The sequence below is a fragment of the Gallinula chloropus genome (genome assembly GCF_964237585.1).
Source record: "Gallinula chloropus genome assembly, chromosome: 1".
Taxonomy (NCBI): Eukaryota; Metazoa; Chordata; class Aves; order Gruiformes; family Rallidae; genus Gallinula; species Gallinula chloropus.
The window spans coordinates 92,818,465-92,836,268 of NC_140085.1; the positions used below are offsets into that span (position 1 = coordinate 92,818,465).

The 17,804-nt window shown below is 36.8% G+C and overlaps 1 protein-coding gene across 2 annotated transcripts in view; it reads left to right on the forward strand.

Moving 5' to 3' along the window:
* Positions 1–16,653, forward strand: part of TBC1D23 (TBC1 domain family member 23) — a gene marked incomplete at its 5' end in the record, with an annotated part of 33,880 nt that extends 17,227 nt beyond the window's left edge. The window contains 12 exons of one of the 2 annotated variants that reach the window (XM_084279229.1): positions 275–378; positions 1,134–1,256; positions 2,269–2,361; positions 4,922–5,092; positions 5,297–5,339; positions 6,041–6,150; positions 6,814–6,956; positions 7,993–8,037; positions 11,075–11,163; positions 14,030–14,165; positions 15,204–15,398; positions 16,505–16,653. In XM_084279229.1, coding sequence (XP_084135355.1) covers positions 275–378; positions 1,134–1,256; positions 2,269–2,361; positions 4,922–5,092; positions 5,297–5,339; positions 6,041–6,150; positions 6,814–6,956; positions 7,993–8,037; positions 11,075–11,163; positions 14,030–14,165; positions 15,204–15,398; positions 16,505–16,586 — 1,334 coding nt within the window. In that variant the 3' untranslated portion in view covers positions 16,587–16,653. The remainder of the gene's footprint in view (positions 1–274; positions 379–1,133; positions 1,257–2,268; positions 2,362–4,921; positions 5,093–5,296; positions 5,340–6,040; positions 6,151–6,813; positions 6,957–7,992; positions 8,038–11,074; positions 11,164–14,029; positions 14,166–15,203; positions 15,399–16,504) is intronic. The other variant, XM_084279230.1, reaches the window with a different exon arrangement.
* Between the last annotated feature and the right edge of the window lie 1,151 nt (positions 16,654–17,804).

Genomic DNA, 17,804 nt, shown 5'->3' on the forward strand with positions numbered 1-17,804 from the left:
CTCTTGGTCAGGTCTCTTTAGAAAAGGTAGCTTACTTAGTATTACAACTGGAAGCTAAAACTATAGAGGGGTTAAGAATGCAGTCAAAAATAATTTTTGTAGAAGGGTTCAATTCTTTCCACCTGGAGCATGAATTGACATTCATTTTTAAACAGTAAACTCAATTGTGTTATTCCTTCTTATTAACATGTTATCTTTATGATGTGAAATGATGTTTCGTGCTTCTTTTCGATTATCCAAAATAATCATGCACTATGTTGTTTGAATAACTCAGAAATTTTAGAAACTTCACCAGCCAATCTCGATACAGAGGATATAGAAGATCTCTTTTCTTTGGCACAATATTACTGTAGCAAAACTCCAGCTTCTTTCAGGAAGGTAATTTTGGAATTATTCTTTTTGGTGACTCTCTAAACTCTTGCTGATGACAGTAACTTTTAATATCTCATTGTGATGTGTTTTTAAATATTTTTTGTTAGTCTGGTGGTATTTACTGTTAGGAACTTTAAAAGATAACAAAGTCAAGTGGAACATGTTAAAAAGAAGCTTCCCTGCAATATTCTCACTTCATGACTGAAGACCTTGTTTTGCAAAACAAAAGAACCAATGAAGGAAGAATGCCATACCAATGTCCTTGTGTGTTGTAGTACTACACACAGTCCTAACTGTAATTGCAACAGAAATGGGAAAATGTACTTACTAGAGATAAAACTATCATCTGCACTGTTATTGGAGTTCTTCCTTACTCAAGATATCTGACTTGAGTGAATTAATGAAATAAAAGTAATTGGTGGCCATTGCCATTGGCTTTTATATATGTTCTTTGTGTGTGTAGACAGATATGTAAGGTGGGGGGTGGGCAGCAGGGAAACCCAACCAAACCAAAAAAAAATCACAACCCAGGTATTCCATCATGTTGTCATGGTCAGATTGGTGAATAAACGTCTCTGTAATAGGATTTTGGGCCTTTCAGAAAGAATTTCATTTGATCAGAAACTTCATTACTGAGTGGACAAGATACGCGTTTATTTGGCTTAATGTTTGTGAGACAGTGGATGTAGTTTTACTTGAAGCCTTCACATCTAAAGACAATGGCCTTCAGTTAACTATTTTTTTCTCTCTTGCCTTATTAGGACAACCACAGTCTTTTTGGCAGCAGCTTGCTGGGCCTCAAAGATGACGACACGGACTTGAGCCAGGCGCTCTGTTTAGCGGTTTCTGTGTCTGAGATTCTTCAAGCAAATCAGCAACAAGGAGTCAGTATACTGAGTTACTCTTCCCCACCCCCCAATTTTATAGAAAAGGGAAAGAATCACTTACTGCTTTGTATATAACAGAAAGTGCTAGCAACGAAGATGAATATTTGCTATTTCAGGGAAAAGTACTCTTGTCTTGAAGTTCTCTGTTGTGAATGCTCTGCTGACTGCAATGCATTTGTGCTGTACCAACTTAAAGCTATGGCATAGGAGAGCTTAATACTTATTTGAATCTGAGAAGTGGGACCTTGAAGTAATATGTTGCTAATTTGAATTCCTTTACAAATGTGGCTGTTGTAGAAGAAAATTTAAAAACCACTACTCATTATGTTTGAAAAAAATGCCATTAGGAAATACCTGCCTTTTGTCAATGAAAGGCTTAAACAAACAAAAATTGATTCTGTAGTAGCAAATTGCAGGCATGACTTGGATGCAAGATCTTCATTTAGAGTATTTAAGACCAACATATTGATAATACATGTAGCTAGGTTATAGTGTTTCTTACTGACTACTGGCTTTTTGTAGCAGTTTCCAAACCCCAGTTTTATCATGCATATTTTACTTGGATTAGAGGAAAAAAATAAGCATCGGTTTATATTTTGTTTAAGTTGGTAGGATATAAAGCTCTCCTTATGTGATGTGCTGAGTAGTAATGGACTGTTGTGCTGGGACTCATGTGTTGTCCCTTCTGATGTCCTGTTGGTACGTGCCCTCATACCCACAACATTTCTTCTCAGTAGACATGAAATAATTACACCGAATTGCACTTGGGCGATTCTTCCTGAAGCACAAGTTCATGTCTTAATGGGTAATCACTATTAGAATACTGTTGGTGGTCTGGGAACTGTAGAGGTTCAGATTAATCAAATACGATTTTCCAATAGCTGTTAGCTCCTTTGAGGGTTTTCTGTAGTACTGGCATTAGTATTAAGATACAGTTGAATGATGTACTTTCCCATCAATGATTACATGATTTTAAAAATTTGTAACAGGCAAATTCTTTCTCTTTCAGGAAGGAGTAAGGTTCTTTGTAGTGGATTGTCGTCCTGCAGAGCAATACAATGCTGGGCATTTATCAACAGCATTTCATTTAGACTCTGATTTGGTTTGTATGCTTTTTCTTTCTTTACTGATTTTTGAATCCTAAGTTAAATAGAAGGAGAGAGAAATGTCTGTCTTTGGAAAGTAATTTACCCTTAGTTTAGACTCCAGTAAGCTGACTGCAATCTCTAGCTATATGATGTTCAAAAGTTAGCTGCTTTGAAGGAGATTGATTTAACCATTGCTATACTGAGAAGTTCAGTTCTTAATGACAGTAGAATTTGGGATTGAAGATTACCTGTTCTTTGCTGTTGAAGCTGGAAACTCATACAGGCAAAGACTAGACATTGCTTGGAGGAGAAATCTCTTCTTAGCATTGTAATTTCTAATGAAAATGTCATTGATTTTAATAAGGAGTGCTTTCCTGCTCCTGTCCCCTCATGCCCAGCCAGTCTTGCTGCAGGTCTCTTGTAAGGGCTGTATGTCTTGGAAAGGATTTGATTGCATCTCTAAAATTTTTGCAGCACAGTATAAGAGGAAGTGCATTAATTTTGGGACTGACATATGCTATGGACTGATTACTTCATTAAAGATCTTGCTGTAGTACCCATTTGATTATGAATTTCTAATTGAATATTCAAATCATATTTTTCTCTGTCCTTTTTCCTCAAATCAGTTATGCTTCAGCTGCCTTTACAGTGTATTCTTAACTCCCAGATTAACCCTCTACTATTTAACTTAAAGAAGTCTGTGGATGCTGCATGGAATAATTTGTGTATATATGTACCCCATAAAAGGTTTTTCTATGTTTCTTAAGAAGCTCGGTCCTGCATCTGTTATCTTTATCTCTCATTAAAATGATGTATTATTCCATATTATTTCCACAACTATAATTGTCTAGGAGGCAAAAGGAGGCTGAGGGGAGAACATAGCATGCTCTTACAACTACCTGAAAGGAGGTTGTAGTGAGGTGGGGCTTGGTCTCTTCTTCCACGTAGCAAGCAGTAGGAAGAAAGGAAATGGCCTCAAGTCATGCCAGAGGAGATTTAGATTGGAAGGGGAAATATATTGACTGAAAGAGTGGTCAGGCATTGTAACAGGCTGCTCAGAGAGGTGTTAGACTCACCATCCATGGAGATGTTAAGAAAATGTTGGCAGTGTTAGGTTTACTGTTGATATAGATGATATGGTGTTCTGGTTTTAGCCTAGATCAAAAATTATTTAGGAAAAAACTTTCCATGTGGTATGTGAGTGTTCTGCTAGCCTTAATTGAACATGATATTCAATAAGGTAGACATAAGTATTATAATCTACTAAATAGTTTAAAAGCCTAGTGTTATGTGAAAAAGAACTCCACGAACACAGTTCTTAAATTGGATGTGATTAGTTTGTAGTTGTTTAAATTACATATTGAAATTAACTTCTGCAGTGCCTGTCAATTAGTACAAGATCTTTCGTGAACCATGCTGGCTGAATGTCCCCAGGCTCATCTGTGTTTTCAGAAGTTTAATTTCAGGAAAACATAGTAGGGAAAAATTTTTGAGATTAAAAGCCATTAATGGAACTTCAGTGCATTTTATACGCTTGTATGAGTGAAGTACACATAATATACTTTAAGGAGAGGCAGTGAGGAAAGGACTGAGGAATCCATCTCTTTTATAGGTAGACTTAGAGGAAGTAGTGATGTTTAGCACCTATGTAGTAAAAGCAGCAGCATTTGGTTCTAGGAAAGCCACAGTGAGAATTCAGGTTGACTTACTGATTGCTACGTGGTATACTTGTTACTTGGTACTTTACCTTTATGCTGGATTAAATGACAATGAGAATACCTTCTCTTCCCCCCTCCCCCCATTCAATGCAGGCCAATATTTCCTTATTAAGTGCCTTCCCACAAGAACAGGTTAAATTTCATCTGTATTTAGAAAGTGTTTGTTTCTCCGTCTCTTTTGTATAGCTGTTCATTGGTTTTCTACACATAATAGGTGTTCAGGAGAGCATGAATAATCCCAGCATGAATTTTCTTGTGCTCCTGATTGTATTTTTTTTTTCCCCCAAATCTTGATAAGTAAATGAGAAAAAGCTTAGTGGGGAGACAAGAGGATAACCTTATTGACATCTAGAAATTCTAGGTATTTTAAAGGGTTTCAAAACAGCAAATTTTGCATCAAGCGTTGCACTCAAGCATATGTAAATATGGCAAGCAGTCCCTCTGCCTTATTGACAGCTTAATGCAGCATAGAATGATAGAATGCTCTGGGTTGGAAGGGACCCCAAGGATCATGGAGTTCCAACCCCCTGCCACAGGGATGCATGAAAAGCTTGAAAGTTGTAAAGACTCTTTCCACTATTATTTGGTGTCTGCAAAAAGTAAACTAACAAATGTTAGCTGCATTTCTTTCCTGGAAGAGAGCAGGGCAGAGTGAGAAAGAAAAGGACCATTCTCAGTGTTCTTCACGTAACGTGATGTCTGGGTCAGGCTGTTTGTTGTGTATGTCTCTTGTACAGTACTGATGTTGCCTTGTTTGTGCTCAACAGATTACAACCATTTTCAAAGGTTGTATCTTTTCACAAGTTGTTACAGTAGGTTGGTGTCAAGCAGCACTTGTTGTTTGTTCATTCCACAGATGCTTCAAAACCCATCAGAATTTGCACAGTCTGTAAAATCCCTATTAGAAGCACAAAAGCAGTCTATTGAGTCTGGCTCTATAGCTGGTGGGGAACATCTCTGCTTCATGGGAAGTGGCAGGGAAGAAGAAGATATGTATATGAACATGGTGCTAGCACACTTCTTACAGGTACACATTTAATACTGAATTGAAGTATGCCTGCACATATCATTGATGCTAAATGGCAAAGGACTTTCCTCTTAAAATCTTAACTGTTTTCTACATTACTAAAGTTGACAGTTTTTATTAAATGAACCCTTGTTCCTTTTCCATGCTTGCAAAACTCATTCCATGAATCTTTGCTTCAACCAAAAAACGTCTTTTCTGTTGCAGAAAAATAAAGAATATGTAAGCATTGCCAAAGGAGGATTTATGGGTAAGCTTGTTAATAATGAACTCTGCCTTGAGAAAACTTGGTATATTAACGCTATTGGTATTTTTATTAGGCTTTGGCTAGAAATGAAATAAATTAATAGGAAATAAGTCTCATTTGTCAATTTCTTTGTGTATATCAAAAATGTGCACTTCCATGCTTAGTTAACTGTCATGCCTTACCCACATTTCTGAATAGTGAAAAATTAATACAGGAAGCAGGGAAATTCTCTCTTTCTACTGACATACTGTTCCTGATGTTTAGCATCCGTAGATTGCAGATTTGTATGAAAATGCTATTTGATAATTGCCATTAGTTGTTGTTGAGTTTTCTTAAATAATGTGTTCATAATTCTAAAGTTAATGTTGTCGGAATCAATCAGGCTCTGCAACAGTGCTGCTGTATAAAGGCACTGCTAGTACGTGCAGCATCATAACAGCTATCTTTAAGATCAAAGCAGTGATTTATTTGTAGTTGCTGCTGTATTTTAACTGTTTTCTGTACTATAATAAAGACTATCCTAAAGCTTTTGTACTACTGAAAGAAAAGCCGGGGGATGATTATAGTGGTATCTGAGTTTATCTGTTTTATTAAATCACATGGAGCAAAAATTGTTACGTATTAGTCTTAGGTACACAGTATTTTCATCAACAGACTAATTCCAACGGAGTTATGAATGTTTTTTTTTAATGGCCATTCAACAGCCCTCCAGCAGCACTTAGCAGATATCAATGTTGAAGGACCAGAAAATGGATACGGCCACTGGATTGCTAGTACGTCTGGCTCAAGAAGTAGTATAAACTCCTCTGTTGATGTAAGTGAATTTTAAGTTCAGTTGTGTAGGGGAACGGGAGCCCCAGATGTATTGAGGGTTTGGGGCTTTTTTTTTTTCCATACTCCTTATGCCTGTAGAATGCATTACTGCAAGTCATGATTGTGTTCAGTTGTGTGTTTAATTTGAAGCTATGTTTAATGTCTAGTTGGAAGCGACCTAAACGTTTTTATCCTTTTGAGAGGAAGAGCTTGTAGAGGAACTTGCTGTAGTTGTTCTCCAGCAGAACATATGTAACGGACAGTTCTTTTCTTGGCTTTTTACTCTGGGATTAAATTACTGTAAAACTTGCCATAAATTCATGGCAAAGCTCAAAATTGCCTCTTTTCTACAGGTGGTATATTGTATATGGAATTTGGCTTTTAATATGGATAAAATTTGTCACTAATAGAATTCCTTCCTCTCTAGATTTTCATAGCAGACTGTTCAGTAATGAGATTCGTTAAGCTTGCTTTATCAACTTTACCTCAGACAGGTACAGTTGCTGTCTGTTAGCATTAATTATTCTTTGAGTCCTGTAATTAATATTGTACTATCAAAAAAGTAGATCACTGTTTTGTAGCCTGTTTAACACTTTCTTAACAAACTAGAGGTGAAATAATGTTATTTTTATATGACTAATCCTGAGAAGAGTTGCTTTTACAGGGTGATTCTCCTAACGGTTCAAGTGATGGAAAAGGAGTAAAGTCCTTGGTGAATAAAATGACGGTTGCTCTGAAGACTAAATCTGTGAACGTGAAAGAAAAAGTTATTAGTTTTATTGAAAATACATCCACTCCAGTGGACAGGTACGTCACTTAGATTACTGTGAATTAGCAGTAAGGAATAACTTCCCATTTCAGGTGGCTATTTTGTAGATGCAAAGACTGCATTAAGTGGCAAAAAAGTTATCTTCTACTTTCAGCTTTTAGATTTTTCTACCCCTACCCTCCTCACAATTTTATCGTGACACAGTAAACCTGCTGCGCTGCCTTAGTATTGCAAAGCCAGTGAGAGCAGTCTTTTCTCTTGAATGTTTATCTAGAATTTGTCACTGCATGGTTAGTTTTGTTGGGTTTGGTCTGTTTTGGTTGTTTTTTACTTCCCCATCTTGTCAAAGTGAGATTAATTTTTTTTTGGAAGACCTTGACTTTCAAGTCCGGATGTAAAGCTGCTTTTCAAACCCAGAATCCACTCTCATGTCTTCAAGTGGAGCTGGGAATGAGAATGTGCAAACACATTAAAATACACTTTTAAAGTTGGAGGTCATCTTTCCAAATACCTTTCTTAACTAGATAAAAGAATAACAGCTTTCATCTGTCAAAGCTTTAATTTAATAGCCTGTTTGGAAGTTCTTTAAAGTGCAGCCTTTGGAGTTGTATGTTGCTAAGACATTTGTATTCAGGAGTCTCACAGTGCTTGTTTTTGTTTGATAGCAGGATTTAAAATACTTGTCCCTAGTTTTTTGTAATCTTGTACCTAATCAAAAGGTACAGATTGATGTTTCCTTTTGCGTTAGATGATTTTTTTAAAAACGCTATTTCACAATCGGAGGCAAAAAATTCTTAAGTAGCACTTGGTAGTAGCTTTTGTTGTGTGGAGAATTCAAGGTGCTTATATAAGCCATACATAGCTTGAAAAATGTGTATTTTATTAGAATTTTTACAAATATTTCTCTACCTCATGCCTAGCTGTCGTGAAGCATTGCCTTTATTTATAAGCATCCTTCTTGAAGAAGACACGTTGCCGCTGTAGATCATTTCAATTATTTACCTAGATTTTTTTCCTTTTACATTTTTTTCCTTTTAATTCTTTTGTTCTGTCCTCTGCCCCAATGTACTATAGAATACCTTTCAATATTCCCTGGCCAGACAGAGCAAGCCTGGAGCGGTAAGCTTGATAATTAAGCGGTCTGACTAAAACCACCTTTGATGTATCTAGCATGGCATCACAATATTTGTAAGCATTGGTCACACTGACAAAATTGCTCATATATTTTTATATTAATCTAGGAGGGTTGCATATATATAAGGTATTGTTTTTTACAAGTACTGGTCAGGGGAATAGAGGAAGAAAAAGAATGCATTGGCAGTGCTTTCTTAGTTTCTGCTTTATTATCTGTTCTCTTACTATTGATTTTTATGGAATATTTTTACTTGTCATATCCTATGTACTTTTTACTAGTGACCTGTTCTAGTGAAAGACACTAGGAGCAATTGCTGAACAAATTATGGCTTCGGCTTTTAACAAAAGAGACTACGGCTAGGAAAAGGACTTGCTATAAACTGTTCATAAAGCATCATCAGAGCTTAGATATAACTGGGAGCCCACGTGGAAATTCTCTTTGGAATTTTTATGCTTCCTATCGCATGGTAGTAGAACATGCTGATAGAAGCAGAGGTGGTCATTACTGGGGAAAGGAAAATGCTGAGTTAATCAGTAAATATGCCTTGCAACTCTCCCTCACCTTGCTCACATAACTATTGCATTTCACACAGATGTGAAGTCCCTTCACATTTGTCTCAGATTTATATTACTAAAATTATTTTAGAAATAAAAATTGTGAATCTAGTTTATATAAAATTACTCATGATAAACGAAGGACAGCTCATGCATAATAATTTTGGACCTTTGGTTATACTTTAAGAACTCTTATGTTCTAGCTTTTGACCCTTGTAGACTGAAAACCACAGATACTCATGCTGGAAGAATTAATGAAGATTTTAAATGCTGTTTGGGTTTTCAAGGATTTTAGAACAATTTTTCTTTCAAGTAGTTTGCACTTAATTTGAGAAATGTTTTACCCATAAGCATTACAGACTGTTGCTATGTGAGCAAAGCCAATAAGCAGTATTTTCTGGGAGGAAAGAAAAACAACCAAACAAAAACAGTTGGAATATCTCAATAGGACATGATGTATTTCATTTTAGAAATCCTAAAGATCATGGGGATTTCTCCTTACATTTTGATTGGTTTTCAGAATATGGTTCAGAAAGTGTTAGAATTCCAGCTTAAAACACTTGATGACTGTGTTCAGTAACTGAAGAACACTTGAATCTGTACCTAAACCCAGGAATTTCTGATATATCGAGAATGTAGTTACTCTACTTGCTCCTGTTCATTCATATTGCTTATCTTCTTTCATTGGGAAGATGCAATAATAAATTGGCTCACACTATGGATCACTAGCCTGTTCTCTTAAAAACCTGGAATGGCATTCTTTTTGCATCCATTCAACTAGATCCACTTTGGTTTTATCACCAGTATATTTCATTTTGGAAGTTTGCCACTTAAAGGGAATTGTGTTCAATTTGTAGCAATGTTATGCTGGCCTTCAGCATTAAAAGGAAATCCATTTCTAGTTTAAGATGCTACCAGGTTTTTATAAAGTAGCTTTTTACTTTCTCTTGTCTTGACTAACTTTGATCTCTAAACACCAGTGACATCTTCTCTTAAAACCTCCTTGTGTAATTCAATTTGACACTATTTGAATGTACTGATTCTTGCTCAATTGGTTATGTATTACTAAAGCATATTTACAAAAGCTTCCATATAGAAGCACTGCCCACTTGAATTGTCAGTGTCATTGATGCTTATTGTCTTAACCACTAATGAGCATGGTTTTGTATGTTTATTTTTTGTTTCATTGTAGAATGCATTTCTGGTTTTGGTTTGTTGGGTTTTTGTTGTTTTTTTTTTCTATTAAACATTTTCTTGTTTTGTCTACATTCATAAATTTGAGCCACAGAAAAGATAGGTTTCTTTTTTAACTTTAAAATATGCTTTTAGGTATACATAAGCACTAGCATTCATTTATATATTGCTAAAGAGTTTGCCCCTCTGACTTGATTCTACAGTAACATGTAAACTGGAGTTTGTGAATGAACTTAAAACATGAACCAGGGCTTATAGTTTATAGGAAATACGAGTACATATTATGGGGTAGGAGGTTAGAGAAATTGAAATGGGGGAAGGGATGGGCATGTTTTATTTTGTTGAACTACTACATGTTACCAGTTCTAAAGGCTAAACTCATGAACTGTTTATTTTTTTGCAGCAATTACCTATTTTGTGGCTTTATAAACCTTTAGGTTTTCTCATACTTTCAGGTATTCTCAACAGTCAAGGGCCAGAACTTTTAATGTGACTGCTGTGACCCTGTAATCACAGCAGTTTGAGCTGGAGCTTTAAAATACCTCAGGATTTGCAAGTGTTATTGTCACATTAAGACTCAGTTGTATTTGTCACTTAATATGATCTATAGAAAGAGATTTAAATCTGATTTTTGAGGTCAGTATCTATGCAGAAATCACAGTGATGGTGGGATTTTAGCAGTAGGAATTGCTTGACCACAGATTTCAGGATTTGCTTCATGCTGGACAAAGTAATGGACAGGAAGACAGGGTTCACACTACAGTGGGTGGCCTACAATAACCCCACTTTGAAGTGCTTAAAGTATTTAGTTATCTTTTGAGGATTTAATACGAAAAAAAAGAGCTTCCAGACATCTTAGTTAATAGTCTTCATTTATCCTCCATCCCAGTATGTAAAGCTGCATCCTTGTAAAGCTGCCGTGACTGTCCAGCAGTGTTTCAGTTTCATGCTAGAAACTTCACAGCCTGTTATCAGTTTTCAGGTTTTTGTCATTTGAGAAGGTAACCAGAAGCTCTTTTTAAAACAAAGCATTTCTTTTCACTTTATTTGTTACAACAGTCAGCCTTGCCAAGTAACTGAAGTAGGTGCTTTCACTAACCAAATTGCTTGATGCGTCAGTCACAGCTTCCTTGCAGGCAGCCTCATGAAATTCTCTTGCCCTTCTCAGCTGCACAGTTGTGTTTACGTTTTGCTCATATGTTACTGTAGGAGTCATACCATCAGTTTTCTTCTCCCTTCCCATGTCCTCTCCTACCCTTTTCATTGCCAACAGACATGTCAGCAGCAGTGACAGAGTAGGAAAACCCTACCGTGGTGTGAAACCAGTGTTCAGCATCGGAGATGAAGAAGAATACGATACTGGTACAGTAGATTTTCCTTTTACCTAGATTAGCATATTTAGATAAAATTATGAAGTTTGGCTAAAACATAAGAGTGTATTTTACGTCTTTGTCTTACAACATGACATTTTTCTGACTATTCTCATTGACTGTGTGTGCTGTGGGGGTGTCTAGAACCAAGAAAAGAAACACCCTCTTCAAACACAGAGTAGCAGACTAAATGAAAAAGATTTTGTGGTAGGCACCAGGCAGCCAGTGGGGAGAAATTGAAATGGATGTGATTAGTGGATTGTTTATGTTCACTTTTTATTTCTGTACTAAAGATCTGTTTTTTCTACCTGTAAACCTGCAATTGTGCCTCTATTACAACAGTCAGCAAAATGTAAAGGACCCAGTTTGACTGACATATCTCAGGGTGAATCTCTGGTGTTGGCACTTTGTAACAACATGAGTTTCTGAAGATATCATTGGAGCTAGGCTTCAGGTGGCCAATGTATGCACACCTCTCCAGTGCTTTGGACTTGGCTTTTTTTTTTTTATTGACTTGTTTAATGATTGATTCATTCCTTGACATGCATGCAGAATGCTGTAGAAAAAACATGCTATTTTTTTTCAAATTATTTATGTAGTTAAAAAATGACAGGCAAAACTGGAACACCACACTTTTCACAAAGTTTGTTGGGATTTTTTGGAGACCAGTGCTAAGGTTAGAATGGTGCCGACCTACTGCTGTCCTGGTTTTGTTCTGACACTGTTAGCTCACTCCCAACCATCATCATCTCACAAGTAACTGTTCTGTGACCAAAAAGTACACTCAGCTTCCATGTGAGAAACAAATAACTAGACTAAGAATCTTTGACCTACAAAAGAAATAATTCTGGAAGCTTAATAAAAGAGACTCCTAGGATCTGAAGATTTTTAAGTAAGAGTCATGGCAAACAGTTGATCATTGTTTGTCAGCTATAAGAATTGAGAAGGAGCAACATGAAATTATTAGGCAGAAGCTTTAAGGCTAACAAGATACTTCTTCAGATGCCATGTAATTAAATTTGCACAGTTCTTTGAGCATCCATAATAGTGTTTGGCAAAGTCCTGTATGATTTCAGAAAACCAGGTCCTCAAAGACAAATCATCTGGAATGCTTTTTCAGTAATGGTTGTTCGCTAATTTCTACTTACATTTGCTTTTAAAAGCACCCTGAGACTTAGCAGGATCACTGCAATGATTTGAATAAGCAAAGCAAATGCATATGAAGTGAAATGTGTCTTGCTGCGGTACAGAAGACCACAAAAAGTGAATGGGTTTCAGCTTAATTGTTTTTGTGAAGTTTTAGCAGGTCTTCTTGTATTTAATTACGATTAGCTATAATAATTGCAACCTGCTCTTGGTGGCCCTGCTTGAGTAGGAGAGTTGGAGCAGCTGGCCTCCAGAGGTCCCTTCCATCTTCAACCACTGTGATTCTATGAAATGAGGATGGATTTTATTCCATTCTTTTCAATTTCATAATGTATTTTTTCATTTAAAACCTTTTCAAAAGTGTGGCTATAATTCAGAATTGCCTTCCAATAAAGTTTAACAAAGTGCAGAAAACTGCCTTTGAAAACGACACTTTAAAGATACATCCTTCGAAATTATTTCTAGGAGTAATTTCTATGGATTTAATACAGTTCATTGCTTTAGATAACTTGAATTCCTCTTCTGTGGCACCAAAATTACTATGTAAACATAACTGTCATGTTTAGACACAAAAGCAGCATTTTGCATCTATGTGGTAACAGTTGCAGGAGTTTGGGGTATTTCACAGAAGTCTCTGCTGAAAACTTTGCTATCGAGTGTGTTTGCAAATGGCCTTAGAAAAGGAGGTGAACCCAAAGACAACAACTTTTGCTAGTGTTCCCAGGTGATTCAGGGTAGAAAGGAGAGACTAAAGAAGTGAAGAAGCCTTTTGGAAGTCTCAGTGGCACGTGAAATTCAGTCTGAATTAATGTGAGGCACAAAATTCATGAGAAAAAACAATTCTCGTTTCAGATACAGAATTGTAGGTTCTGTCTAGGAGCGGAGTATGTTTATAATAAGTGCTCATTAGCTGTCAGAAAGGCAAATCAAATACTAGGAATGATAAGGAAAGGAGCAGAGAATAAAGTAGAGGCCATTATGTCACTGTATAAATCTGTGGTTCACCCACACATTGAATATTGTGTGTCTTGATTCCCTACCTCAGAATTCACAGAATTGTAGGAGTTGGAAGGGGCCTCCAAAGATCATTGAATCCAACACCCAAACAGCATGTTTGAATGGGAGAAGGTTCAGAGAAGGTAGGAGGGATGAGGAAAGATAGGAAATAGCTGGCACAACAGGCATAACTGAATATTAGAACATTTGTTATGTGAAATGGGCAATTTAAGGAAAGAAAAGTAGCCCACAAAAAGGGTGTCTGGCCTGGAAAGGGATCAACAGATGCTTATTTCTTCCTTTGCAAGAAACTGGAAGCCATGAGGGGAGGCTTTTCTGGGATGTAATTGATGTGGTTTTGGTACTCCTTGCCAAACACCAAGACGTTGGTGGTGTAGATGCAAAAAGCTTACATGGCTTCAAGGAGGGTCTGGACAAGGCCATGTACACAAGATATATTAAAATTTACTGAATGGACAAATCATACCAGCCTAATAAATCCCCTGGGCAGAAAACATTTGTCTGCTGAGAGAGAATTAAAAGGGAAATACGATGTTCATGACTTTTTCTTTCTTCCCTCTGAACAGTTGTTGATGGCTAGGTGGCCCTTGGTTTCAATCAGTGTAGCTACTATGGGTTTAAATGAGTTGAGAAGTTGTCTGATGTGTGAAAATCTTTTCTTCTTTTCTTTTTATATCCACCCTCTTTCAAAATAGATGAAATTGATAGCTCCTCAATGTCAGATGATGATCGAAAAGAGGTTGTCAACATCCAAACATGGATAAATAAACCTGATGTGAAGTACAACTTCCCCTGTAATGAAGTAAAAGAAAATGGACATATGTTTCCCAGGTACTGGAATTGGTCCTAAACTTAATGAAAATGTCTGGCTTGATACACTTTCTTAAAAAACAATAAAAATTGGGCAATTAAGTTATTCTTGATATTAAACTAGGAAATGAAGGTGCAAACAACCTAGAACAGAATGTAACTACTATATTTGCATTCTTTAAATGCAGTGTTAGAGAATGATAATTATGTACAAAACCTAGCATGAAGTTTTATTTTGCAGAACACAACGAGAATATTTTTCTCACTATCATATATATCCTTATTTTTCAAGACCAGGTAGACCCAAGTACCTGTAGCTCTTTTTTTTTTTCTTGTCTGCTTGTCCCTGTGCCTTGTGCTACACACCCATCTTGACCTTAAGATTCAGAGATCCTGTTAATCCTGCAAGAGCAGAACATGACGCTTGCTGCATTTTGTTTTCCCCAAAGACTACAAATCCTGTTAAATCTGGCTAACAGAAAATTATGTTGGGCTTTCTCTTGCATCATGGTCTGTTCTTGTCTTTTATTATTAATTTTCTTTTCCCACTGGGTTTATTTTATATGGTGTATGATTAGTGAACTACTATGGCATGATTTCTTAAACTGAGTTGGAACTCCACTAGTGTGTTCCACCACTACTGTGTTCGCACCACTGATTGAACATGTACTCCTTCCATGAAGAAAGCAAAGGTGGGTCTTGAACTGAGCTGGCTAATCAGCATCTCCATGTTCATGCTTGTACAGTGATTGACACTTATGGAGTACCGGCATGTCCTTTTAACTTGGGTTTGATGCTCCACATGTAGAGGTGCTGCTCTGTAGGTGGAGGAATGTTACTGGGGTATGACTGAAGGCTGAAAGAAAGAGGCTAGATAGAGGTGTTTCCCCTTCTCTCTGTGTGGCCTGATACATTACTGGTGTTTGTGGTCCTTGTTGATAGGACTCACGGCTGTTGTGTTGAAGAGATGATGTTAACTGCTCACTCTGTTTGCTGTTGAGGATGCCATGCTTGCTTCCAAAAATGACTTATGACACATGTTTTTTCTCTTCCTTCAAGTCATCTCCTGGTAACAGCAACTCATATGTACTGTTTGAGAGAGATTCCATCGCGGAAGGGACTGGCTTACATACAGTCTCGGCAGGCACTCAGCTCTGTAGTGAAAATCACATCCAAGAAGAAGCACCCAGAACTGATCACCTTTAAATATGGAAATAGCAGTACTTCAGGCATAGAAATTTTGGCAGTTGAAAGGTAAGCCATCTCAGGAGCAGAGATGTAAGTATTGGTGGTGTACAGAATTGCTGTCAATTGGAAGTCAGGGGCATGCTGTCATTCCCAGAATGGAGTTCAAATACTTTTTATTTAGGAATAGATTAGTCAGATGTGAACTAGAAAAAAGATCTGCTAGCACAATGAGGAGAGTTTACAAGACCCATCACAGAAGAGCTCCATAGTCTGCAGCAACAGAGGCTGGAGAGGGAATGTGTGCAAGAGTTTTCTTTTTGTAATATGTCTTAAATGAAAATGGAGTTGACAGCTTTCTGCAGCCTGAAGTGCAGATTTGTGAAGAGCGGGATTTAAGAGATTGGTCTTTCTTGTGTCATATCTTTTTTGAGGCATCTAATTCTTTCTTTGCATTGTACAAGATGTCTAGAAGCCTAACTTCAAAACTCTGAACCCCGCACACCTGATTCCCAAGAGTTCGATATTGCTGTGCTTAGCATTTGTGGGTTTAAGTCTGGGGAAGTTGCTGACAACAGTTGGACATCATCTTATCCCCTTCCTTGGGAAGAACTGCGTGCAGTGGGTGCTCTGTTTTCATAAGGCTTGGGAGATGAGTCTCCTAGCCAACTAAGGAAGTTGTTCTGTCCCTGTTGAATGCTTAGCATGAAATTAGTTTGGTGGGATGGCAGACAAAGATAAATTAAAGTCTCGCAAAGAATTATGTTGCTTGTTGAATTACTTCACCACCACCTTATTAACTGAAGCAAAGGCTTGCAAATAAATAATTTAGAGCTATCTATAGGAGTTGTTTAAAGAAAACAAAGAACTGACTGCCATGCTTCAGTCAGAGTGGTAGAGATCTTGAACTGCCTTATCATATACCATTGTCAATTAGACAATGAGAAGAACTTTTCAATTCCAGGATGATCAGCTGTAAGTTTACAAATGAAGTGTTTCATAGTATAAACAAGAAAAAAAATAATTTATCAGTAACTTTTAATCTTTAGATATTATTTCCCTCCTCCTTCTTCCTAGTTTATGCTAGAGGATAAGTCAAAGTAAGAATTATGGAATTGAGACTCAAATTTTATAGTGAATTAATGATGGCTTTTTCTAATCTTTTTTTTTTTAAGGTATTTGATTCCAAATGCAGGTGATGCTACCAAAGCCATAAAACAACAGATCATGAAAGTATTGGATGCCTTGGAGAGTTAATACCTAAAGACTTTGTAAAGAACAGTTTATAAAGAAGAAGCAACCAAGATACTGTATGTGGACACAAGCTGACTGTTTCCCAACTGAATACTAACTTGAGAGAGATTTTTTTTTTTTTCCTGTTTGCTGATGGGAGTGCCTGAGTAGCAGGCTTAAGATAGGGTAAATTATTATCAATTTCTGAACAGGATTTTAAATTTTTTATTGGGGTTTTGTTTTGTTTAACAAATGTTTGTTATAAAGGTCAGTTTGTTTCATTTTTAATGCAGCCTTAATGTGAGCAATCTGCATCTTCACAAGAGATGATGTGGCTGGGTTCACATTAAGCATGTTAAAGGAATGAAGCACTACCACGTACGGAGCAGCGCTTGAAGACAGAACGGTTTTCGAATCACTGTTCCTTGAAAGTGAAATGTCTCCATTACCTACAGGCAATAATTTTGATTTTGCCTACTGGGTAATATCAAGGACTGGTTTAAAAATTGATATTTATGAGCAGAGCAGATAACTCTTAGAAATACTGGTTCCTTCTCATTAAAAATGGTTAAGTCCAGCTTGGGCTGCAGATAAATGGAAAGAATGTGAGCAGTGTGTAAAATTAACTTTCAGTCTTACCCACTACTAGGCTAAATACTTAGAATTGGTGGTAAGGGTATTTTTAAATACCAAAATTAACTGTGCACATTCAGCTTTTACTACAGGGTTGTGATTTTTTTTAATTAGGCAAAATTTTACTTTTCACAAGTTGGGGCTGTTTCTCTATATAAGGATGAGTGCCTGACATTGAAATGCTAAGTTGGTGCTTCATGACAGAGTATGACTCTGGAAAAGAAATTACCTTGTTACTCAGAAACAAAATGTCTGAGATAATAATTAGACTTTTCAAACCCTTCAGTTCAGCACAGAATTGAAGGTGTGTTCAGCAAGAAAATTAATGCACGCAAATAAAGCAAAGAGTTTCAAGCACTGTATACCTGTGGTAAATGTATTCTTTGCCTGTTGCCTTTGTTTATTCAAGCATTTGTTTATGTTCTTTTAATTAACATCTTCTAAATAGTTAATCTTTGAGAGATGGCAACTACATGATTGTTTATCAGCAACTTTCTACTTGTTCCAAGAACGGTTCTCCTGTGAAAAAGCTCAGTGCAGGAATGTCCTTATGGCCAAAGCACAGCATCTTTGTTGACTAATGTGGAGATTACCAAAATCCTCAAAATT